This window comes from Perna viridis, chromosome 5 (genome assembly GCF_037379345.1).
Source record: "Perna viridis isolate PV_CMFRI_1.1 ecotype Kerala chromosome 5, ASM3737934v1, whole genome shotgun sequence".
Classification (NCBI taxonomy): domain Eukaryota; kingdom Metazoa; phylum Mollusca; class Bivalvia; order Mytilida; family Mytilidae; genus Perna; species Perna viridis.
Window position 1 is genome coordinate 20,908,092 of NC_142449.1, and position 26,381 is coordinate 20,934,472.

Genomic DNA, 26,381 nt, shown 5'->3' on the forward strand with positions numbered 1-26,381 from the left:
TTTATATCAACTCAAACGTTATGCCAGAACATGCTGTAACTACGTTGACTTTTTGTACCGCGCTAGACTTCTTCACATTAGGCTTCTGGAAGAGAGTTGTGTTGCTACAAGATTGAAGTCATCACTACAGAAGTTTTATGGTCGTCATCATGAACTTGGGGATCATTACGGTGTATCAATCTGCACCATGAACACTGATTTGTTCAACGTGTCATCTACCCCGGACTTGACTTTTTATGGGCAACTCGGCTGGTGTTTCTAGAAAAGCAGAGGGCGCTTACCCTACCGATGCACTTGCTCCGTGCTGCCTGTGTTTAGTGTAGTCGAGTTGCTCATTTATTTTTGTTACTTTGTGTTATTTTGGTTATTTTACGTTCTTTGTTGTGTATGTCTGTTTTCTATGTCTGACCGTTGTCTCTGGGTTACATTCTTTTGATTTCGGCTAGAATCTTTAGTCTCTTGAGTACTTTTTCAAAGGGAAAAATCAACGATTTTGAGAAGGTCATCTGTAGGCTGAACAGAAAGTAGAATGGAATGTTGTTAGGTCTTACATGCAGTGACTGAATGGAACATATAATTGGTCAATTTTTTATTAGGTAGTTTGTTTTGTTTGTTTGTATGTTTGTTTTGTTTTGTTTTGTTTGTTTGTTTTGTTTTTGTTGTTATTATTGTTTGTTGTTTGTTTGTTTGTTTGTTTTTTTTTGGGGGGGTTGATTTTTCACTTCCATAAAAATCTTGTTTTTTAGGCTCAAAACCACTAATTCCACTTCCCATAGGCTTCTATGCTAATTTGACAATATTCAATGGCTTCTCTGGACTTTACCTTAACTTTAACCTGCAGAGGACTATATATCAGCATGATTCTACATATGTCAGTTCACAATCCTCAGAATGGCATGTGGGGTTAGCAGACTTGAAGTGCAGAACTGGTCACCGGAAGTGAAGGGTCTATAAATAGCATGGGAAATCCCAGTGTTTTCACAAGATAGGGGTATATTTAGAAACCATTATGGAGATTAGGCTTCACATCACAAGAAGCAAAATGCACCTATAAAATGTACAGAAATGTTTTTCCTTTCAGAAACTGTTTAAAATTTTTAAATAAGATGAGAACTTTTTTCACAGCACTATGAGGAACAGGGGTAATTTCTGCGTAGGACTATTTTTGCGCACGTTCCAAATGCTCATTGGTTGAATTGGTGGTCTGTAACCTTTATTTACTTATTATTGTTTTTAAATTTTATTTATTTTATTTTATTTTCATTTGTATACGTGTGTTTGTTTTTATGTGCGTAATTTTTTTTGTTTTGTTTTGTTTTGTTTTTTGTTTTGTTTTGGTTTTTTGGTTTTGTTTTGATCGCACTTGTATTTCAGCTACTAGCTTCTAATTTGTTTCCATTGCTCTATAGGTTACAGACCACCAATTCAACCAATGAGCATTTGGATAGTACGCAAAAATAGTCCTACGCAGAAATTACCCCTGTTCCTCTTAGTGCTGTGAAAAAAGTTCTCATCTTATTTTAAAAATTTAAAGAGTTTCTGAAAGGAAAAACATTTCTGTACATTTTATAGGTGCATTTTGCTTCTTGTGATGTGAAGCCTAATCTCCATAATGATTTTTAAATATACCCCTATCTTGTGAAAACACTGGGATTTCCCATGCTATTTATAGACCCTTCACTTCCGGTGACCAGTACTGCACTGCAAGTCTGCTAACCCCACATGCCATTCTGAGGATTGTGAGCTGACATATGTAGAATCATGCTGATATATAGTCATCTGCAGGTTAAAGTTAAGGTAAAGTCCAGAGAAGCCATTGAATATTGTGAAATTAGCATAGAAGCCTATGGGAAGTGGAATTAGTGGTTTTTAGCCTATATTTCGTTTCAGATGAATTCCGTTTTTATTTTTTTTTAGGTTTTTAGCTATGCGTAGTTCTCGGGTGCTATCCATCACATAACAAATAGCTCCCGAAATCAAACAAATATGGCTGCATTGGGTATGATTGGTACGATATGTGAAGATGATTCTGTAGATATTGTTCAAGAAAGCTCAGCAAGCGAAGAAGAGGTATTATTACGGAATTTTTAGTACCTTTTCCATGTCGGATGTTTTATTTTAAATCTCTTTTGATGCCATGTAAAAGAACTTTTGACAAGTCTGTCAAACACGTGTTATGGTTAATGCCAGTCCGAGATTGTTCTGACGTTCAACGTCTGATTAGCCTGGCAAGCTGGGGCCGTTGGACGTCAGAGTTGTTCCTATATCAAAAATAAAGGATTTTGCGCACCGAATTTGGTTCGGGGTTGGAGACCAAAATTTATTACTTTATTGGGTCTTGTTACTTGTAATGTAACTTGTTACGAGTTAAAACTGGGATTGTAGTGAACGTTTATACTAACTACATTTAACATTATGTACAAATGTATAGGTTTTTTCTGTGGTAATTGGGGGTATGAGAAAGGAAGTTTTATAAATTTAACATGTTGAACTAAATTAAATTTAAGTCACAGAGTCAAATATTGTGAAATTTTGTCAAACTAATAAATCAGTGTGCAACTTCATATACATTGTAGAGTGAAAACATGTCAATATTGTTGTCTGTTGTTCATGCAACAACAAATAACTGTCTTTTGAATTTTCAGAATTTCTACTTTCAAGCCATATCCCATGTTTTTGATATGGGACAAGCTCTGGCTAGACCAAGAACATGGAACGATACACATTTTCAGTATTTGTTTTGCTTAACTTAGGGACCAAATGAAAATTTTAAAACAACATGTTTGTCAAGTTTTCTCAAGGACAGGAAAATTAGCTTCCAAACTGAAATTTTTATGTGATTTTCAGCTTGGTTTACAAAACACAGATCATATGGTTCAGAATGATGTGCCATACAAAAAGTTTGAGGTTTATGGTAATTTTTCTCACTAAGGACAGATGCTTTAATCAAGGCATAATCTAGGATTCAGTGAAAAGGAGAAGTGACTTCTCCCTTGCAGTAGTGATAGGGAGAAGTGAGTCGTGATTGGGGAGAAATTATACTTCACTATGTTTACATTGTGCATTGTTTAGTGGCATTATTTTCAAATAAGTGACAGTTAAAATTTAAATTGATAAATGAGTGACTTTATTTTGAAGTGGCAGTCTATTATCCAGTAAGTTTTCCTGATTTTTTTTATTAGTGACAACAGCTTAATTATCTTTTGTTTGACCTTACCAAAACAAAGTGTTACTTCAGACCCCATCATGCACAAAAATATGATCCCAGCTGAAACTGCCAATTAACAATTTTCTTGTAAAACAATTATTTGAAGCTTATTTTATATTTTCATTATATTCAGATAAAACTCATTCATATTATTCTACACATTGTTTGTTCTCTGTCATCTTTGTCATATATGTATATTGTGTTATTGCTGTAGCATTGTTTTGCTGATGTAATGAAGTATTCATTGTAAATCAGTTGGAGTCACTAAATGCATAAATACATTATTTGTTGTCATCAAATTAAACACTGTAAACATATGTATTAATTTTAACAGTGTTCTTATTTTTGTTTTTTTTGGCAGTGGACATAAAAGCACGAAAAATAGTACCCACAAAATCACTTACTAACACTTCATAGCTATAATCATTTTGTGAAACACAAAAATTGATACCCGTGAATATATTCACTTGACAGAATCAGCGAAAATTAGCATCCGCAAAACTTAATACGTTTACGGTAGTTAATCAAGGAACACAAAAGGTACCTTACCTTTTGTAATTGTTTCCTTTGATTTTGAACTCATAAGTTAAATACAATATATGTTTCATTGAAACAGGCTCTGCAATGCTTAGCAATTTTGTTCCATTAGTAATGGACTTTATTTTCTGTATGTACATGTACTTTTAGGGTTCAGCAGCACAGAAGGTGAAGAAAAAGAAGAAAACCAAGCTAAATGATTTCAATCAAAATTTTTCTTTCACAGATCAGGTATGATTTCATGTTCATTTATATAACTATTAATCAACTACCCCTATAAATTACAATACCATTACTATAGGTTACAAGTGAAAAGGCACTTGCAGTGTGAACTCTCACAAAAAAGTGGGAATGACATCAGCTGTCTTGAAAGGATAAGTATATTTTGCTCTGCCATTGCACCTGTCACATTACAAGTGAATGTCAAGTCTGGGTTGTAGATATGAAATTTAACTGATGATACCGTGTCGCATCTGTAGGACAGAAACTGGCCAATCAAATCATGATGACAAAGCACGAACTTCTGTAGTGATGATGGCAATCTTCTTACCAACAATTGTAACTTCTCTTATATTTAAATAAAAAATAACAAAAAGAAAACAAAGGTAAACAAGTAAGATTTTTTCTTAGTTTTAACACTAATATGAAATCAACATTTTTAAAAATCTCAGATCAATATTGTAAACATCATGAATCAATAATTCGCACCTTTTGTAATTTACAAGCATACTTAAATGTATTTAGATACCGTTAAAGTAGTTCCATAGTTAGAGGTATGGCTGAAATACCAAGTTAGATTTTACGGAATATATAATGTTGCTCAATAACACAGAACTTTACAGCATTTCTTAGAAATGGAATATATTTGACAGGATCCTCACACCATGAAGAATCACGTGTACATTAGTAATGGATCAACTATGAAATGTATACTCCATAGGCTTGAAATGTTATCATAAGATTTTGCAGGTTGAAGAACAGTCATAAGTACATTTTTACCACAGTAGTACTACACTTTTCAAAAGGTGTACTTAGATTTCAAAGCTGCATACATTGTAAGTCATGTCAGTACTTTTTGTTTTTGATTTTCAGTTTGATCCAGAATCTGTTTTTGGTTTTGATCATGCCTTGAGATATGCTAAAAGAAAGAGGGAAGCTACCACACTAGATGAGAAAATAGCTAAAGTGAGGAAGAAAAGAAAAAATAATGTAAGGATTTATTTATGAACTTATCTTACATATTATACTATATATTTTGAAAGTAAATAATGTGTACAGGAAATTTGTATAATAGTAATGAGAATATGTTTTAGGGATGATCATTGGTCACACAAAATGTACATGTTTCAGGCCTTTCATTAAGAGACGGTACCAGGTACTTTTGCCTTTCTAAACTACTGAAAGGTTCCTCCAGAAATTTAAAATTTCATACATTTTTATTAAACAAAATAATGAAAAGTACTTCCTACAAAACCAAAGGTACCTGCATTGTAAAAAAAATAATGAAACCCCAGATGTTTATGTTCAATGATCAGCAGGAATGACATTTTAATGATTCATATAATGGTGTGGCACTGTTGTTTTCTGTAGACACTTGGTTTATGTGGGATGATTTGAGTAATAGTTATTAGATCTTGATAAAATATGAAAACAGGGTTCCAAACCGCAAAAAAAGAATGTCAGTAATAGTTTTGGGGTTTATGACCTCAACAGCTTTAGTACTTGGAACCAAAAAGGGACAAAAATAAGCATTGCATTGACTATATAACTCAGGTATAAAGTGGTCAAAAATGATGTCAGAAATAAGCGTTATATTCAACTTTGTAGACATGTGCATTGCTGATTTCTTACGTCAACTGCAAATTGTAAGAGTCTTTGGTCACTCTCTTTCTGATCTGAATTTTGTCAAATCACAACCACAAATCAAATCAAGATTAGTATCAAGTTTGAAATAAATACAGTCGAACCTTGTTAAGTCGAAGTCGAAAGGACCATGCAAAAATGTTCGAGTTATCTGAGGTTCGAGTATTTTGAGGTCGAGGATAAACCGGAAATATTAGTAGTTTGGTCCATGATTGTTTTGTATTGACATTATTTGTTATGCTTGTACATGTACATGTGCTTCACTTTACATGGTACTTCGTAATATTTTGCATTTCATATCGGAAGATTTTTTTTTTTTTTTGTATGTATATCATGTTTGAAATACTGAATGGCAGCGAGTGTTTTAGTGAAATTTCCTTTTTATTTTTTCTATATCAAAAACGCCATAGTTCATAACATGCTGCTTTGTTTGATTCACAATCAGGAGTATCGTCAAACCATGTGTTCTACAATATTACGATAAAATTTCAGATTCACTAGTGAAACGAATGTAGTCATTGAAATACTCTTACTAGCATCTGTTTGATGTTTCATTAAATAGTCAGATACCATTACAATTCGTCTGTATTTTAAAAAAAAAATTCAAAATATCAAAATATCCGATATCACTGTTAGTATAAATTCCGACGTGGGACCTTGTAATTAGTTTGAGTTATTCGAGATTTCGACTAATCCAAGTTTGACACATCAAGGTTCGACTGTACAAGTTTTTTCACACATTTTTTAGTAATTCTAATATCATTTGTAAATTATGCTTGTTAGCTCACTAAGGGATGTAGCAGTAAATATGAGAATGTTAATATTTTTCTAGAAATCATTTGAAGATGAAGAATTGACAAATGAGAATTCAGAAGAAGAATTAGAAGAGGAATCATCAGATGAAGAAATGATGGCGGGTAATTTATTTTCGAAGTATTCTTTGAGGTCTTTGGCAAGTAATTTAAATGGATGATAACTTGTTTCATTTCCATCATAAAAATACTGGAAAATCTTCTACAGGTTTTTTTTTCTATATTCCTGTGTATCATAAATAGAACACCATAGAGCAAAGATTATAAGTTAGAAAGGACAGAGAAATCCAAGGCAGAAAAGGGAACACTAGGATTTGAAGGCATATCATGAAATCATAAACATTTGTTTACGAAAAAATTGAATGAAAATGATTTGGTGCTTACTAAACACATCAAAGATAAGGCACGGCACCCACATTCTCCCACTTCCCTCTGTAAGGAACATTACCAGCACTACTATGCCCCCTTCCTATGTTGCAGAGAGTGTTTCATGATGGTCTAACTGGGGTTGTTTGAATGCTATTGAGTACAATGTATTTTATGCTGTAATTTTAATCAGTGTGGTTCATGTTTTACTGTAGATTCTATCCGAACAAAGGAGAAGAAGAAAAAGAAAAAAGGCAAAAAGAAGATTGAGGAAGAAGAGGTGATTGTGCATGTACATTTAAGATATTTGAATGGACCTATAATGAATCTAGTCAAATGTTTATCGAGATGTTAGAGCATGTAAAATAGTAAACTTTATGTGAAAGAGAGATTTGAACTTTCTTTCATGTTTGTCAGACAATTCATTCAGCTGTTGATTGTTTTATATGTCACTGATATTTTAACTGTCAATATTGTATACCATGTGTAATACTGAGTGAGTTTTTTAATCTGTTTTTTTAACACCAGTTAGGAAGCTTTTTTTATCCTCAGTGTTGCCTATGCAACTGCATCCCAAAGTCACTGTGTTTAGAACACCCTTACTTCAAAGAACTTTCAGCCAATATGGCTCCCATGCATCTTTCAAATTTTACAGGAGAAAGAATTGGTAGAATTTTCTGAGAGGATAGACAGTTATGATGAGAAAGTGACATTCCAGGATATGAATATCTCAAGACCTATTATGAAGGTTAGTATAAAAAATGGTAGCATTGGTCAAGCGCATATACTTTTTACGGGCATCTCCAACATCCATCATCTGTACTCCTTAATATTTTACATTTCGATCAACTATGCCAGACCTCAATTCCCTCATCAAACAAGACTCAGATGTGTAGGCAGGGAATGGCTGAGACCACTCAAAATTGCCAACAATACCACAGGGTGTCCCTTGATAAACCATCCATTCCCTTCCTGTATCAGGTGACTCAGATGTGACTATGGCTGCTCCAATGTGCCATTGAAACCCTATCAGGAAATACATTGTGGCATATATGTCTGCTAATTATTATATCTTCAATAGGATTTTCAATAGAGTTTATTTTATGAAAAGGTCCATAGAGATGGATTACATCTCATGATATCTATTTGCGTAGCAGGAATGTTGTGTTTCACACACACAAACAAATTTTTCATGCAATCTATACTAGTTTTTTTATGTAAAATGAATGTTTCAGTGTGGAGTGCATCCGCATCTCTTTCCCTAATTTGTTAACAATACCGTATAGCGGGAAATTTTGGCTAGGTTCTAATTTTCGCTATACATGTATTCGTGAGGTTCCGGGAATCACGAAAATAAAAGATCGCCAAATTTGAGTCCTGATATCTCCCATAGACCAAATCTTTCATCTACCCCCGGTACCTGGTGTCTCAATTTCATAAATTATAACTTTAGGGCTTTTGGATTATCGACAAGTGAACACTTTTTAAAACTATCTCATACATGTAGTACTCTTTAATATCAGAAATTTTTTGTGGTTGAACAATCAACATGTCCTTGTTGAAATTTTTGACAAAAGGCAAAGAAAAGAATCCAATTCCTGATGGACCGCTATTTGATCAAACAAGGGAGTTGTTAGACAGTGCCAAAATTCCAACGCCATCATCAGAAATGGATTTAGTGCTGCCAGAATTGAGGGTTAATGGAGATTTTATTTGTGCATTTTAACGTGTTCTTGCTACAATGTAGTTGTGATAAATAAATGTAACATGTTTTAATATTATGTCTTCATTAACTTGTAAATATTTTATGACTAATTTATCAAGAAGAAAACAAATACAATGTACAAATACAAAATGCATACATGCAAAATCTGGATATTCTATCATATCTGTTCCACATTTGCTGAAAAAATTATAAAACTTCCAGGTCATTAACATATTTTACATCAATAAAAACTACGATAAACACATTTTGCTAGCTAAGTTACATGCATATCAAGTGAAGATATTGGGGTACAAAATTTATTTCCAACTAATTATGAACATGCGAAAATTAAAGATTGCGGAAAATTAATACCCCCCTTTATCAAACATATCGCAAAATTTGTCAGCTGCGAAAATTACCCGCTATACGGTATGTTGTACATGTGCCAGTATTAATATTGTGAACATGAATTTCAGGGATTAAGTAGTATGAATTTTGCCAAACCTACTCCAATTCAGGCAGCTACAATACCTATAGCTCTGATAGGACGAGACCTTTGTGCTTGTGCTGTAACTGGATCAGGTCAGTATCTTATGCTGACCACTAGATGGTTAGTGACACTACCTATTTTATAGCATTTGACCAGCAAAGGTACTGGTGAATTTTTTTTAAGACCACAACAAATTTTGAGTGTATAATGGTATCATGCTGTTATAATTGTTTGTAAACATTTTGTTTAATCACAAGGTGCATACCACTAAAGGAAAGGCTTGAATTTATTTTCAGGTTTGAGAATTGAATCATTTTGTATCGATAGTTCAACAACATTAATTACTATAGTAATAAATGACTGACGATGGATTCTATTAGAAATGAAGCAGATGACATTAAATAATTGACTATTTTTTAATGTAGGTAAAACTGTTGCATTCATGTTGCCTATACTGGAAAGATTACTGTACAGACCTAAGAGTTCGGCTCTGACAAGAGTTCTGGTTCTTGTGCCTACGAGAGAACTTGCTGTACAGGTTCACACAGTGGCTAGACAACTATGTCAGTTTACCAATGTAGAGTGCTGTCTGGCAGTTGGTATGTACTAGTAGCTTAATGTATTACCAAAAATCTTACCACTAAAGGAATTTGGCCCCAACCACTTAGGAATTTAAGGCTAAAATTGCAGATTCGGTGATTCAACTGATAAATGCAATTACTATAAACGTATTAATTTTCACAGCAGCTAATTTTCTGAAAAGTCAACATGTTTGCAGATATTAATGTTAGCAGTTTTCAAGGTTGAAAACATAAAGTTTTTCATTAGTCTCAGCAGTATGTGATTCCAATTTTGATCAATTATTTTCCCGTTAATATTTCTATAAATTAAGATAAGTTAATATTTCAATAAATTGAGATATAGCGGCCGTTAATATGACATAAATTGACAAGTCTACATGTATAGTTTCTTCTGGCCATTTTAATCGAATAGTGTATTCTTATTTAGGGATATCAGCGTGTGTATTTAACAGTAACCTTTCATCAGTGATTACCTGTAGTGTGTGTTTGACACTTATGTTTTGTTTTTGTTAATAGAATGCTTGCACAGTGTTGATTTCTATTCTTTGATGTGACAAGTACTCTATGGCCATTGATACAAATCATTATGTAAATAAGATTATGAATTTAGAAATTATTACTCACTATTGCATTTACCATATATGTTTTTATAATGGACTTAGCGTAAATTCATACTTGATTGCATTGAATGATACGACCCTAACATAAAACGATGTTCTATTCAAAATTGTGGATACCATAATACAACGGTCAAAAGACTTACTAATTAGAATATATTTTCATGAATACTAATTTTCATGTTCTTTAGTCAACCACGAAAATAGCGAAAATTAATACATTTACAGTAGTCTTATGACTTATCTTAATTTACTTGAATATTTTATGTAGTTATTCGGTAGCTCATCCATCAAAATGCTAACCTGTGATCCACCATTTAAGCACTTTCTAAATGTGTCACAAACTTTGGTATAGTTTCCCAAATTTTCAGGGTTCAACATTTGTGATTTTACCATGCCTCGTGAAGTATTTATTAAGTTGTTAACAAACTTGTAAATCTGTTTCAGGTGGTTTGGATTTAAAGGCTCAAGAAGCAGCATTGAGATTGTCTCCTGATGTTGTTATAGCAACCCCTGGTAGATTGATTGACCATTTACAAAATTCTCCAAATTTTACCCTCCGAAATATAGAAATATTGGTGCTTGATGAAGCTGATAGGTAAATGCTGTTTTAGTATTTATTATGATTCAACACAATTCATACATAGTATTATCACTTACTGTATACTGCCAATTTCTTGAAGGAAAAGTTCAATTAAAGGTCTGCTAGATCTGTTTTATACCCTTAAGATTCTATTTGATAGGAGTTACTGTCCTGAAAGGTCAAAAATAGCCATTATTGCAGTTTTTAGCCTATTTTTCCAATGTAGTTGGTATTGAGTTAGCTTTGACCTCATGTGACATCCATGATACTTAAACACATATGTATGGCAATATAATTGATGGAGCTTACAACCTCTCATTTCATTGGTCAGAAGTGATGACAACCGTGATGTTCAAGGCTCCAGTGGGGCATTTATAACTGGAATATTTTCAATCAATAACAGTTCTTTGACTGTCATATATATTGTTTTACTTATTGAACCAATTAAATAATTTATTGAAATATGAAACATAGCACTGTAATCACACAATTCACCAAGTAAAATCTGAATAGAATTTTCTGTATTCTTTGTAATAGATTGACAAAGCAAGAAAATGCATCAGCTGTTTATTTTTAAATATAGTACTTGTTTGTTAAGGGTGTTACAGCAGGTAAGTTGGGCCGCATGAATGGTTTTTGTTGTCCGTTTTTTGGTTTTTTTTTAAACAGGATACTTAACCATGCCCCCAGACCACCTAGGCAGACATCCTTCTGCCATTCCAATCATGATTTGGGTAATACCCCTCAATTTATGAACTGCATCACCTAACTAATGCAATTATCAAACGTGTTCAATTCTTACAGAATGTTGGATGAATATTTTGCTGAGCAGATGAAGGAAATCATCAGACAATGTTCACAGACAAGACAGACAATGTTGTTCTCAGCCACCATGACCGAAGAGGTTTGCCTTATTTTAATACAGAAATTTTATCGTACACTTAGTTTCACATTTTGGAAATTGGATATGTATTACAGTTTCAAAACCTTTTTTTTTCAAATTCTGTAACTTCCTTTTTAGCTATTGTTGTAAAGCCTCAAAACTGTGATTGGAACTGTAGAAAACTCACAAAAATTTCTCTTAAACTAGTGAAATTGATATTTATTTTTATTTGACTTTTATTCTGTGGATTAATTATTTCTTATTTGGCTCAAATTATTTTGATTTATTTTTTTGTGTTTAGCCTTTTGGTTTCTGTTTTATATTAAAGAATTAGATTTTGAATAAAACCTATATTTTGAAAACTCCTACAAACTATTACACTCAGCCACAAAAACTGATATCAGCTAAATTAAGTTTTTTTCAAAATAATGCAGTGTAAATCAGCAGAAAATGTGAAAGAAGTTTAATAATTTTGAAGTTAAAGTGAGGAAAGGTCAATTTAATGAACTTCAATTTGAAAAGGTCATTCATATCATTCACTATTTCACACGCATCAAGGGACTTATGGCTACATGTAACAAAATTGATCATATTGGTTCATTTTAAGCATAATGTGAGACAAAATCAGTTGTCCAGGCTCCATGGAATCATTTATGTAGAAACACAAAAAAAATGAGTCAATTTAGCCAGAAGTTTTATCAATAAAGTTTGTTGGTGACACATTTCTAATCAATAGAATGTTTTGATAGGTAAAAGATCTCGCAGCAGTATCTCTTAAGAACCCAGTAAGAGTATTTATAAACCAGAGTACTGACACAGCATTAGGGTTACGACAGGAGTTTGTACGAATACGACCCAACAGAGAGGGAGATAGAGAGGCTATAGTTGCTGGTATGGTTTGAGCAGAATCAATACAGGTTTAGGTTTAAATTTAAATGAAAAGGGTATTAAGATCTATTAAATTGTCTCATTATTTTAAAACGTATTTTCTCATATTAGTTGCACCTTAATGAAAAGACATACTTAACAAATAGGAATAACTTGTTTTTTTTGTTGCTGTTTTTTTTTTTTACTATTTTTATTATGGTGTGGTGTCAGAGAAATAGGCCATGGCCCAATGTCATAGTATGTTTGTTCCAGAATTAATACTTTTGTTTTTTATCTCTGCCTCTTTATTTGAGTTGAATAATTTAGTTTGATTTGAAACAAGCTTTCTCATTGCTTGGTTCTCTTTGAGGATACCAGGTTATTTTGTATGACGATAACGTCATTAACGTTGATTGTTCCACACTCCCCAATTCAAATGATCTTACATGTATATAATAATGTTTGAATCAAGAATCATTTATTAATGTTTGGACTGTCTTCCATTACAATATTAAATTATAAGGAATGTTAATAATTTTGAACAGGTTATAGTCAATAACCTAGTTTCGGCCAGTTTACTCAGCATTTTTTATATTACCTATTCAAAAACTAGAAACATTCCTTAATTGGCAATGGTTTGTCAATGTGGGTTCATGGGAGGTGAGCAGGGGCATCCACACAGTACACATTTATTTGTAGTTTCTATTGTTATTTATGATTGAAAATAAGTACATAATTTATTCATGCAGACAAACATAATGCAGTGATGATCAGGTATTAGCAAACTCAAAGTAGTGATAAATTTTTTACACTAATGGAGAATTGTTTAGGTTTCCATCATTTAAGAAAAGGCAAAATAAACATTCATATTTTAATAGAAAATTGCTGAATATCCTATTGCCAATATATGCCAAGCATTTATATAATGTTGTAGGTCTTGTAGCCAGAACATTTAGAGACCACTGTATTGTATTCATACAAACAAAGAAACAAGCACACAGAATGCATATTGTGTTGGGTTTACTTGGAGTCAATGTTGGAGAACTTCATGGAAACTTGTCTCAAGCTCAGGTACTTACTATATATTTATATTAATTGGGATGTTTGTCTGTTTGTTAGCCATCGGTCAATTCATGTTTCACACCTTTGTGTCCTAAACTTCTAGAAACTGTTATTAGATATTGCCATTATGCAATTGCTTTTTTTGCAAAAATTTTATAATAGGTGAGAGAGATAATAGATTTTTGGGTTTAGCAGCCTTTGATGTGAGGAATGAATGGTGAAAAATCCTGTAGTCTTGTGGTATCTTTTGAATTGATGGCCTAGCTTAAAACCAACAGTTTGTTCATACTGTATTTATAGTTTGTCTGATCAAATTCTTCGTAAGGACATAAGAACAAAAGTTGTTGTGTTCAACACTATACTGTAACAAATATGATATAATATAGCCTAGGAAGAAATCCTTAAAAAAGAGATTCTAAGGGGAAAGAAATAAGATGGTATTTCCCTCAACAAAGTACTTGTAGTTTTAGCCCCTAATCACATTTCTCTGATGGTAAGATGAATAGAAAGAAAATAAAATGTGGTTTGGTCAGACTTAATTTATACAACACTAGCGTTCCAACACACCCTTCCTTACTAAAACATTCCTTGTTTGGGCAGACTTAATTTATATAACATTAGCCTTCCAATACACCCTTCCTTGCTGAAACATTCTTTTTTTGGGCAGACTTAATTTGTACAACACTAGCCTTCCAACACAACCTTCCTTACTGAAACATTCCTTGTTTGGGCAGACTTAATTTATACAACACTAGCCTTCCAACACACCCTTCCTTGCTGAAACATTCTTTTTTTGGGCAGACTTAATTTGTACAACACTAGCCTTCCAACTCACCCTTCCTTACTGAAACATTCCTTGTTAGGGCAGACTTAATTTGTACAACACTAGCCTTCCAACACAACCTATCTTACTGAAACATTCCTTGTTTGGGCAGACTTAATTTGTACAACACTAGCCTTCCAACACAACCTTCCTTACTGAAACATTCCTTGTTTGGGCAGACTTAATTTATACAACACTAGCCTTCCAACACACCCTTCCTTACTGAAACATTCCTTGTTTGGGCAGACTTAATTTATACAACACTAGCCTTCCAACTCACCCTTCCTTACTGAAACATTCCTTGTTTGGGCAGACTTAATTTGTACAACACTAGCTTTCCAACTCACCCTTCCTTACTGAAACACTCCTGATTTCATTGTTTATGATGTCATATGGTGATGTTACTTGAGATGTATTTATTGGTAGGGCAGCTGCTAAAGATTGTTCTTGCAATATAACTTTCAAACTGTTTGCCAGTTTCCTTTCAAAATTGATATATTATTTCGTCTGACAAAATTAAGGTCAAGTTTGATTTTTACAAATATTGCATTTGTTGTTTCCAAGTTGTAGCCATTTTTTGTGGTGATGATAGGGACTTTTAACACTGTCAGTACAATAACTTGAATGAAGCAGATTCTTTTTATATGTGCCTTTGCATTGTATTGTTTCATGTGACTAAATGAAGGTCAAGTTCAATTTTCATAAATGTGGCTTTTGTCGTTTCCACCATTTTTGTGATAAAATAAGTGACTTTCACTATTGTCATTTTTAAGTTGCAACTTGCATATTTTCTGAATGGATAAAATGTTACTCTTGTTTTAAAGATTTATTTTAATGCCATTTCTAATTAAAGAACAGATATCGGGAATAACAACAAATGCACCTGTATCTACATTATATGACAAAAATATCATTCTTTCATTTGTTTTCAGATTTCTTTTTTGCATTAGGAAATGTACATGTCTCTTCACAAGAGCACCCAATAAAACTTTTTTTCTGCAGTTAATCTTTCATAGTCCTAATTTTGGTGTGGGAAATCCTGTTTTGCTGTCTGTTTGACAGCCTCAAGTTAATTATTTCCATAAATAAATTTTGACTGGACCTTATCGTAAATTGTATATTTTCTCTTTTGTTGTTAACTTTAAAACAGTTTTGTTTCCTTCCAACAGAGATTAGAGGCTCTGAAATTGTTTAAGGAGGGAGCATTAGATGTATTATTAGCAACAGACTTGGCTGCCAGAGGTCTTGATATTGAGGGAGTAAAAACTGTAAGTATCGTACAACAGTTACTCTAGGTTAATCCAACTTAAGGGTTTTACATGTAAAGTTGTTTAAGTGTATCACCTCCTTTAATTTGGCTTCCAGTTTCAGTAGTTTAGGTTTTGAGTACTTCTTGTATACAATTAATTTTTGGATTTAGATCTTCTTATATATTTGATGCTTATGCTATTGATGAGAAGTTACTCCTTAAAGCAAGTGTACAGCATATCAAAATTTGCAATATATATGATCAGTATTTTTTGTAACCTAAACAGCTGAAGAATATTTTATTGAATTTTCTTGGAAGGTTTGGAATTGAAATAGATTTTGACTTCAGGGCTTTACATTTAACTCCATCTGAAGTGTGGGTTACTCTCCTTGTAAGCTTGCTCACAGTTATTTCTAGTTATCAAACTATTCCAAAGGGGACCCACTTTAAGGGTTTTACTTGATAAAAAGTGCAACACCTTTATGTACTTAATATTTAGATGTTCTACAAGAAGGTTAGGCACCACAATTATTATATTTTCATGTCATATGAAAAATATAATGATTGTCTGATGCCTGCAAATGGAGATAATTCAACTGAAGGGTTTTCATTTATGATTTAATTATAGTAGTAACATGGTTTCTGGTTAGATAAAAAATTTTGTTTATCATCTCATATATCAAATTTTGTAATGACTGTAACGTCATCAAAATTTTTTAATGATCTTGTTGAATGTGGTACCGTATTTACCGGACTATAAGTCGATGTGGGATACAAGTTTACCTAATTTTGACCAAAATCAATTAAAAAAAAAACATAAATTATAAGTCCAATTTGCCAGGTAAGTCGAGGATCAGACATGTGCATTTATATCGCAGACGTAGGTGTCAGTGGAGATCCGAGTTGAGCAGTTTGTTTTTAACAACATATTATTCTAGCGATGTTACTTTGTATACTGTTTCAGAATTAGATTGATATTTGTACATTTGTTAAAGTGTACTTTGTCGGTGAGTTCAATTATTTTTATTGAATTACATGTCAATTGCTCTGAAGCCTTAGATCATCAGGTGAACAAAATTGTAAACATGACAAATGTGGGCACCCATGTGTGAAATTGCCGGGAAAGTAGTTTGATTAATCGGTCATAATTATAAGCGGTAATTAATATACGGTATTACCTGGTATTTCGAAATACTATAAAAAAATTGTTACCTGTGAATTTGGATGCAATTAGCCACCTTAACTGATAATAATTTGAGCAATGTGCAAATGTGTTACATGTGATATACTGTAAATTGGCATAAATTTGCATACTAAAGGATTAATAATTTCCGAAACGCTCCATAATGTCTTTCCAGTAAAAAAAAGTTACATTGACATATCTTCTAGAGTTTTTTTTTTTATATTTTAGCGGTTTCAAAGTTTTGATTGACATCGTCTTACTCATTTATTAAGGATAGCGGCTCTGATCAATAATTTTCGAGTTCAATGGCCGGTTTGACTGTTTGAGTGACGGCTTTCGTTGATTGCAGTTTACACAAAATTTTTAATGAAATCAATATAAAGTGAACTAAACAAATCTAATGAAATGCATTATAGATGAACATTTTTTCTTGAAAAATATGAATATAAGTTGAGGCTGACACTTTACTGAAAAAGTATCGACTTACAGTCCAGAAAATACAGCACTTAAATCAAATTATAAGTAATGACTTCTATGGAATTTTTTAGGTTTATTTGAAATGACCTTGATGCCTGTGGTGCACACTTTAAAATAACCTGCTATGCTGGTTATTTAGCATGCACCACATGATTTACTCTTATTTCTTTGTAGACTGCAAAAATGTAACAGTTATCCCTTAAAAGTTCAATTGAAATGGGGGGTTATCTCTTTTTTTTTTTATTTTGGAAAAAGAACAGGCAGAAGATAGCACATAAATAACAGAATTATGATTTTGGTATGACTTACTGTATTGTCTATGAACAGTTGTGTTATTTTTATATTGATTGATGTCTCAAGGAAGGTATTGAAAATTACAGCACAAGTCTTTCTTATTGTGTTAACAATTTTGGCTATTTAAAGGATATAATACTTTAAAGATGGGTTAATCATTTTCTGTTATAAAAAAAAATCTTTAATCTTTGTTACAGCAAGTATCAGAAATTGTCAGATAACTGATACATGTAAATCAAAAATCGAAAATTATTCTGTACAAATCCTAAACTTGTTTGCATTTCTGATATGCAAATGAATAAACATGTTTCCTGTTTGAAGTAAGGGCATGAGTAGCTTTCTTTATCTATCCATAACCATTTTTGAATGATTCCTATGTTAAAGCTAAAAATTGATATTATGTTTTTGTTTTACAGGTGATAAATTTTACAATGCCAAACACTTTGAAGCATTATGTACATAGAGTTGGTAGAACTGCTAGAGCAGGCAAAAAAGGAAGGTCAGTAATGTCACACTCTTATATGGGCCAAAGTATTGATCGAATATGTATGACAACTTTATGTGATGGTTTTACTTCCAGTATAATATTTGTGATAATACCTGCCATTATGGGTATAAGTTAAATGTTGTATTCTTTATAATATTTGTGCGTGGTGACACGAAACAACTTAACAACTTCGTTTATTATGTAATCATATGTTTACTGGGTTGAGTGGAAATATCCTTTTCTAGTTTATATAGTGACTTTAGTTCTGTAGTGTCAAATTCTACAGGTCCACTACATATACCACTTAACTTTTTTTTTTAATCTTGAACTTCTGCATTAAACTTTCTGAATCAAAAGAACTGTAAATAGTTTTCATCTATTACATTTTAGGTCAGTGACATTAGTAGGGGAACAAGAGAGAAAAATGTTAAAGGAAGTTGTAAAGAATGCTAAAACACCACTTAAAACTAGAGTTATACCTCAAGGTCTGTCTAATGTATAAGTAGCTATTTTTGCAGTGATTTAATTTTCACGATCAAAATTGGAACATGACAATTAAATCACATGATATATTTATGAAGATAAAATAGAGTTATCCATCTTTGTCTTATTCTTATTCATTGAACTGTTTGTCTGCTGCAAAAATGACATTTCCCAGAAAAACAGGAAATAAATACATTCGGTATTCTCCTATATACATGTACAATGATACCTGTCATAACCAATAAAGTCATAAAGGTGTTTACTAGTGTAGACTTATACATTGTACATTACTTACTTGGATTACATTAAGTAGCTTGTTTTCCCATGAATGTTATTTGTAATTAACAGACAATTCAAATAGCACCAGTTTCAATCCCCTCATTTTTTTGGGAAATTTCATCTTGCTTTATAAATAGATAGGGATAAATCAGCAATAAAAATGTGTCCCATTTCTGACTGTTGGTGTACTAGTCAATAATTATTAACAGTAGAAAACCATATTCTCAGAAACTACAAGCAGATTTACTTCTATATGTATTAGAGTTTATTGTCATGTAGTGTAGATGTGTATACTACACCACCACTTTGATGAAAAAAATATTGAAAGAGTTTTGGAACTTTGGCATCCACAAATCTTATCAGCAGTGGTGAACATGTGGCTAAGTGTAGCAGTCTTGTTAGACTTAAGAAATAATCCATGTGACTGATTTGGCAATATTAAGATCCCTTATTGAGGGTTTATCTAATTAGGTTCCCTGGAGCCTCAAGTTACCAGTGGGGCTTCAAGAATGCATTGAAATTTTTTTTCTTTTAGAGGTGATAGCTAAGTATAGAGATAAAATAAGCAGTCTTGAACCAGATGTGAAAGACATAGAACAGACAGAGAGAGAAGAAAAAGAGCTGAGGGCAACCGAAAACCAGATCAACAAAGCTAATAATTTATTGGAAAACAAAGAGCAAGACCCTAAAAGGGAATGGTTCCAGACTCATAAAGAAAGAATGCAGGAAAAAGGTACCAGATTCAATTATCTTTCAGGGTGTCAGGAAATATTGTTTACACTAAAACTTTTTTATTTGAGCAATCAAAATGCATTATCTGTATAATTTACATAAGATAAACTGTCACTGACTGATTGTAATTTTCTATTTGGACATGCAAATGTCAGTTTTAAATGATCTATGATGTAACCAATTTATGATAAAAATTATTTTGTTTTTGGCTTTTATAGTATGAAAACAAAAAGGATGCACTGATAATAGAATTTGGCTTCTTCCAAAAACCTTGCAATAGACATGAGAAAAAAAAACTGCAAGTCCTCAAACTTTGATCATTCTGGAATCAGCATCAAAATATAAACTTGAAATGAGAAAGTGTGAAAAAAAGACAACAATCCAACCAGAAACCAAAAAATAGGATTTTGACCAACTTACCTTGTACAAGTAGATGTTTGTATGGTACAGCACTATAGGCCAAAAAGTAAAAATATGTGTTGTTAGGTTTCATACTTGTGAAAATTAGGGTTGGTTGTTATGAAAATTTTTGCATTGATTTTTTTACCTGATTTCTATATAAGGCATAAGTTGTTTTTAACGGAGCTTATCCGAGAATGTTGATAAAACCTTAGGGTAGGCAGGCATTGTAAAGCACAAAAGTGGTGCAGGTAGGGAAATCCTGAACATACATGTACATAGAATTGACCTCTACTGGAGAGAAAGTATTAATGACTTTTTCGTGTACTCATTAGACATTTTGAATATTTGTTTCTTTAATTTTAATGTGATATAAACAGTATTAATTTAATAATGGTTTAATGTACAGTATGAAAAACAGTAAATGGGAGGAAAGGAAATGGTGTAGAGGAGGAGGAAGCCAATATTGCATTAAAAAAGTCAACAATCTCTGGCTTGAGTGCCCTTGTCAAAGAGAGAGATTGTCACATTTGTCATTTTTGTCTGATTGACTATTTGGTTTTAAGTGTTAGTAAATAACTTTTAATTTTTGTCAAAACATATTTAAGTGATCTAGAACCTGTGATAAAGACTATTACTCTCATTGTAATATAAGGAAAGATTGTGTCATCATCAGGGTAGGAGAGATCATGAGAAAATGTCACAGTGAATTGAGATTAAAGTTCAAATAAGATCTTTTGCTAAACATAAAACATGTTGCAAAAACAAAACCTTAGCAAATCTCCTGCTTTGAGAAAATTGTGAGAGGAAGATCTCCTTCTTTAGAATTTTAGAGTTGTAACACCAATGGCATTAAAGTGTAAGGTGATCATTGCTGAGATTATTTTTGTTATAGTTCATGTATTGATTTCTTTCAGCTGCACAGAGACTTGGAGAATATAATTTACCTAGTAAAAAGAAGAAAAAGAAACAAGAAAAGACAGTGTTAACAGTAAGATTTCATAAATATCCAAAACAAGAATCATTTTAGTACATGTATAATCTTACAGCTTTCCTAATTTGCTTAAAAACCAAAATAATTTTGGTATTTGAATTACACTTAAATCATGTACAGTACAGAAAACAGATTTTCAAATTTTTTTAATGAAATGATTCAAAATATACTTAATATTTCTAGTATATAGATTTTCCTAGTCTTTCTCCAAGATGATCTTGAATGAACATACTTCAGAATTTCAATGTAAAGAATATAGGTCACTAAACTTCATTTTGACATAATTGGGCCGAAATATAGGCAATTTAACATTTTATATGGATTCTGTAAGAAATTTTCACTATTTTGCAAAATATTAAAAACACTGGTATATAGAAAAACCTAAAATTCCATTTTTCCTGCCAATTATTTCCATCATTTCAAACACTATTAGATTATTGAAAATTTGAATATCTGTATGATTTTGCAAGATGACAGAAAAGAATCCTCCATGGAATAGGTATGATCTTCCTTTCTGCAGTCACTGGATCCATGACTTATCTGTGTAGTAAAGAGTGAAAATTTGTGTTTTCAAAATTGTTGATTGTAAGGTCACTTAATCATAGAGTCACTGTGGATCCATTTTCCTCTGAAATGTAAGGTGGACATTCAAGTTAACAACAGTGCACATGTAAAAAGTATTATCTGAATGTTATCAAACTCATTGTACCTTATTAGGCAGAAGACAGAGTGAGAAATGAGATGACTAAAGCACAGTTGTATGCAGCTAGAGTAGCCAAGAGAGAAAGGAAACCTAAAAAAATGAGGGCTTTTGAATCTGAAAATGGTATGTACAAATCATATTATTCTTTATATTACAGCAAATAATAAAGTTAAAGTCACGGAATAGAGTTGATCTCGCCTTAATTCCATACAATAGACCCTTTTGTGCTAACGTTGGGTTAGTTGATGAGCATGCTCACTAGGGGCCTATAACCTGATAAAAAGTCTTAGGAAGAGGAGTTGGTGTCACCTTTCATGTGCTTTGCTCACCATATTTTTAGTTTTGTAGGGAAACACTAATAGTGAACATATTATATAACTTTCTTTATAGATAATACAAAACAAAACAAGAAGAAAGCAAAGAAGAAGAAATCAACATTTGATGTGGAGTTAACTAGTACAGGGAAAACAGCTCTGAAGAAATTTAGGGCAGGGTATGTGTTTATTTATTCTAATAACTAGAAACAATACCGGTTAGTGTATTTGGATTTCTCATTTGCCATTGGTAGGAATACATTCCATGACCTTTTTTCAAATCTACAAACCAAAAAGTATCTATGAATAACTTTCTTGAGTTATGTCAGACTTAACCATAGAAAAAAAACAGTCATGGGAATTAACGTTTTCCATCTGAATTACTTTACATGATATACTATCATTATCAGATCTATAGTCTTACACATGAACTGGCCCTGTTACTAATATTCATGTAAAAGAAAATTAGACCAAGTTGACTTTTTTATGATATAAATCATTATGAATGTAAGAGTAATCAAGGGAACCAAGGTTATAGCGGTAATCAGAAGAATGTAATCCAGGGACAAAGACCAGACATTGAAAATAGACATTCACAACAAAGAACGTAAAGTAACTAAAATCATACATACAAAGTAACAAAAGAAAATGAGCAACTCGGACTCCACTAACCGAATGCATCTTCATGATAGCCTATTTTTAGCTCACCTGGCCAAAGGCCATGTGAGCTATTGCCATCACTTGGCGTCCGTCGTCGTTAACAATTTTTCAAAACTCTTCTCCTCTGAAACTACTTGACCAATTGGAACCAAACTTAGGTTGAATGTTTCTTGGGGTATCGTGCTCAGACCTGTGGTGGGTGATTTTGGTCCGTCGAAAAACATGGCAGCCATTACTAAAAATAGAACAAAGGGGTCAGACAGCAGTTTTTCCCATATATATCCAAAACCATTAGGTTTAGCTAAATTCTGAGATGGGTAAAAGTGTTCAGCATGATGAGATCTATTTGCAGTCAAATTTTCATTTTGATCTATTAAGCCATGTTGGAGTTATTGCCCTTTTTCAACGTTTTTTGTTATTTTTAATGTTGTTTCTTTCAAAAATCTTCTCCTCTCAGGCGCGTAGCTGCCATTAGGCAAAAAAGCTTTTGCCTGCACTTAATTTTGCCAATTTTTTTTTTTTTTTTTTTTTTAGATAAAATACATCCAGGAGAGGCATAAATAATGCTCTAAAATGCTATCTCCGCGAAGCTTCGCCCCCCTGGACCCCCTGCCATAACTTTGCCTACACTTCAATTTGGCCTCAGCTACGCGTCTGCCTCTGACACTATTTTACCAATTGAAACAAAACTAGGTACGAGTGTTCCGTGGGGTATCCTGCATAGAACTGAAGTGGGTTTTTTTAATCTGGCAAAAAACATGGCCACTGTTACTAAAAATACAACATAGGGGTCAAACGGTAGTTTTTCACATATATCTCCAAAAACATTTGGTTTAGCCAAATTCTTTCAATAGCTGAAACAATATTTTTTGGACTACAAAAGTCTTTAGGCATAAAAGTTGTCAGATGTCTTCTTATAAGAGTTATTGCTGTTGACAGGGGAAAATGACAGGTTGTTTTTTTTACAGTTTTCAGCCAATGCCTTGAGAAACTATGATAGATTTAGACTTTTATTTGCTGAAATGATCTTTATGATAAGTCCTATCAAAGTTTTCTTGAGTCAAAATTGTTGGACAACTTCTTGTTTAATTTATTGCCCTTGAAAGGGTAAATTCAACAAGGTGAGCAATTCAGGCTCTTGGGAGCCTCTTGTCTACTTTAAAGTTATTACCTTTAAAAGAGAAAAAAATATGATCTGAGTGGTTTTTAGTGTAATATATGAGATAAAATTTGTTCACGTTATGGTAAACTACATCAGATTTTCAACTTAAGTTTTCTCTACTCAATATGAAATATGCAATTTTTTTGTAGGTGGAAATATTACTCATGAATAAAAATATGTTTTGTTCTTTTAGCCCATCATATCAAGAGAGGAAAGAACTTGGATTGCCAGTGAAGAAACTCAAAAGGAAACAGTAAGTCTGTTCAAATGATTCTATGACATGAACAATCACTGCATTCATTTGTGGCAACATTCCATCAGCTCATTTGTTTGTGGTAACATTCCATCAGCTCATTTATTTATGGTAACATTCCATCAGATCATTCGTGGAAACGTTCCATCAGCTCATTCATTTGTGGTAACATTCCATCATCTCATTCATCTGTGGTAACATTCCATCAGATCATTCATTTGTGGAAACGTTCCATCAGCTCATTTATTTATGGTAACATTCCATCAGCTCATTTATTTGTGCTAACATGCCATCAGCTCATTCATTTGTGGTAACATTCCATCATCTCATTTATTTGTGCTAACATTCCATCAGCTCATTCATTTGTGGTAACATTCCATCATCTCATTCATTTGTGGTAACATTCTATCAGCACTTTCATTTGTGGGAATATTACATCAGCTCTTGCATTTGTAGGATGTAATACATATGCATAAAAATAATTAACTGATGTAAGGAAATTTATATCATTTGAAATTGAAAAGACAAAAAAGGTGTCTTTACAAGTTTAGCCATCCACTACCTGTCTATGAGCCCAACTTTTCATTTTTCCCTTTTATAGCAATATCTGTAATCCAATAAAAAAAAAACATGCGTATGGACAAGACACATTGGTTATTGATTCATATTCTATTTGTTCTTCTAAACAACACATTGATTTTAACGACTGAACGTTGATGGTACTTACAAAATATCTATTCATTTTTCATTTTACAAAAAAAAATGGCCCCTAAACTGCTTTTAAATTTAAAAAAAGATAAAAAAAAATACACATTATAGAAAATTACAATTAACATGTGTGGAAACAATGGTCAAATTATAGGGACTTTAGACTAATGGGTTGTCATGATAATGGATTATTGGACCAGGAAAAAAAGGTTTCACCCATTCTTTTTTTTTACTAAGATTCCAGAGTATATTAAGATTTTCATGTTTGATTCTCAATCTGTTTGTAACAATTTTAGTTACTTGAAACTTAAGGAGGTGGACCTAAGGTAATGGACACAAATCATAGGAATGTTTGTATTCAGGCTGGAGACCACAATTAATTTTCAATTGCATTTCAGTATACACATTAGAGCAGATTAAAAAAATTCCACCTGCGCAAACTGAATAAAACTTCTCTGGCCTAAAGATATATACAAACAGGATTTTATATATAAATTGTAGAAAATTTTACCATCATTTTCTGAAATTAATACATATGACCCGGAGGTAGGGTAAACATGACAAATGAACTGAGTTAAAGTCCTAAATTTTAACCTTCTTCCACTGAACCAAATTACAACTTTTAGTCAGAATTGATTAATGAAAAAATATCCCATGTAATTTTAACCTTTTTTCTGCCAATTAGAGGCAAAACTTCAGCAAATAAGTTTCCAGTAAAAATATGAAAAAATGTGGAAGGTACCTACTACCAAAGTTGGAACTATTTTCGTATACAACGAAAACCAAGGGGAATTAATTGTGTTCTCGTACCTTCATGTTCTTTATATCAATCTCATGTAAGCATCAAATTAACTTGGATTGATTTCATTCTTTTTCAACTGAAAGCTTGAAAGGCTTAGGTGATATTGAATATGATTCAAACATACCACTGATTTCAACAGTTGTGCCCCTTACCCCAGGTCTACCTCCTTAATTCTGCAAGGCTGTATATTTATCATTTGTCTGCTTTATTTTAACTATTGATGTTTGTTTTCAGGAAAAGATGACAATAGTTTTCATTATGGAGATACCTGTGGAGAGATGCAATAAACCTTTGTTGGTTGTTATTCATTTGTACAATAAATCATTTATTCACCACTGTGCTATTTCTGTAAAACATTTTATTTGTTGCTTGAGATATTTGGAGGTCATATGTTATTGTATTGTGATGTTGTTGTTGGTCATGTCTTATGTCATATACATTTGGTTCCAATGAAGATCTTGAGTAAACCTGGGTAGGTTTCATACCACAAAAGAAAGACTACAACACAAAAGGGCTTCCAGCAATTTCTATGAATTTTTTTAGAATCGTGTACTTCTTATGATGTGAGCTCCTTTTTGTTTCGAATTAACTTTCATTTTATGGGAATATATTCATATGAAGATGGGGCTATTATCTGTTTTTACATAGTACATGTTTTACCTCGAAAACTAATCAGGAAGTTTTCATGAAACTTGGGAAAATTGTTTACACTTCTTATGGATTTTTAGTACCTACTGATATCATATCTTTCTAAATATGAAACGAGCCATGAAAAGAGGGATTTTGCCATTTTTGAATAATAACT

The 26,381-nt window shown here is 32.5% G+C and overlaps 1 protein-coding gene across 1 annotated transcript; it reads left to right on the forward strand.

Moving 5' to 3' along the window:
• The first annotated feature begins 1,931 nt into the window (after window positions 1-1,931).
• LOC148616461 (putative ATP-dependent RNA helicase DDX27) lies at window positions 1,932-25,911 on the forward strand. The gene is made up of 21 exons (XM_088583519.1): window positions 1,932-2,070; window positions 3,896-3,976; window positions 4,838-4,954; window positions 6,441-6,525; window positions 7,002-7,066; window positions 7,442-7,534; window positions 8,968-9,073; window positions 9,407-9,580; window positions 10,627-10,777; window positions 11,567-11,666; window positions 12,395-12,536; window positions 13,447-13,583; window positions 15,567-15,665; window positions 18,017-18,099; window positions 18,478-18,572; window positions 19,385-19,582; window positions 20,898-20,971; window positions 21,692-21,800; window positions 22,068-22,170; window positions 24,007-24,066; window positions 25,811-25,911. The coding sequence occupies exons 1-21, from the start codon at window positions 1,987-1,989 to the stop codon at window positions 25,818-25,820; spliced, it is 2,166 nt and encodes a 721-aa protein (XP_088439645.1). The 5' UTR covers window positions 1,932-1,986; the 3' UTR covers window positions 25,821-25,911.
• Window positions 25,912-26,381: the final 470 nt, after the last annotated feature.

Excerpts from the sequence above, each read along its gene's own strand:
- LOC148616461 (XM_088583519.1), top strand. The coding sequence starts at position 1,987 with ATGGCTGCATTGGGTATGATTGGTACGATATGTGAAGATGATTCTGTA. Across the intron at positions 4,955-6,440 it reads GGAAGAAAAGAAAAAATAAT|AAATCATTTGAAGATGAAGA; the intron begins GTAAGGATTTAT and ends ATATTTTTCTAG. Across the intron at positions 13,584-15,566 it reads GAAACTTGTCTCAAGCTCAG|AGATTAGAGGCTCTGAAATT; the intron begins GTACTTACTATA and ends TCCTTCCAACAG.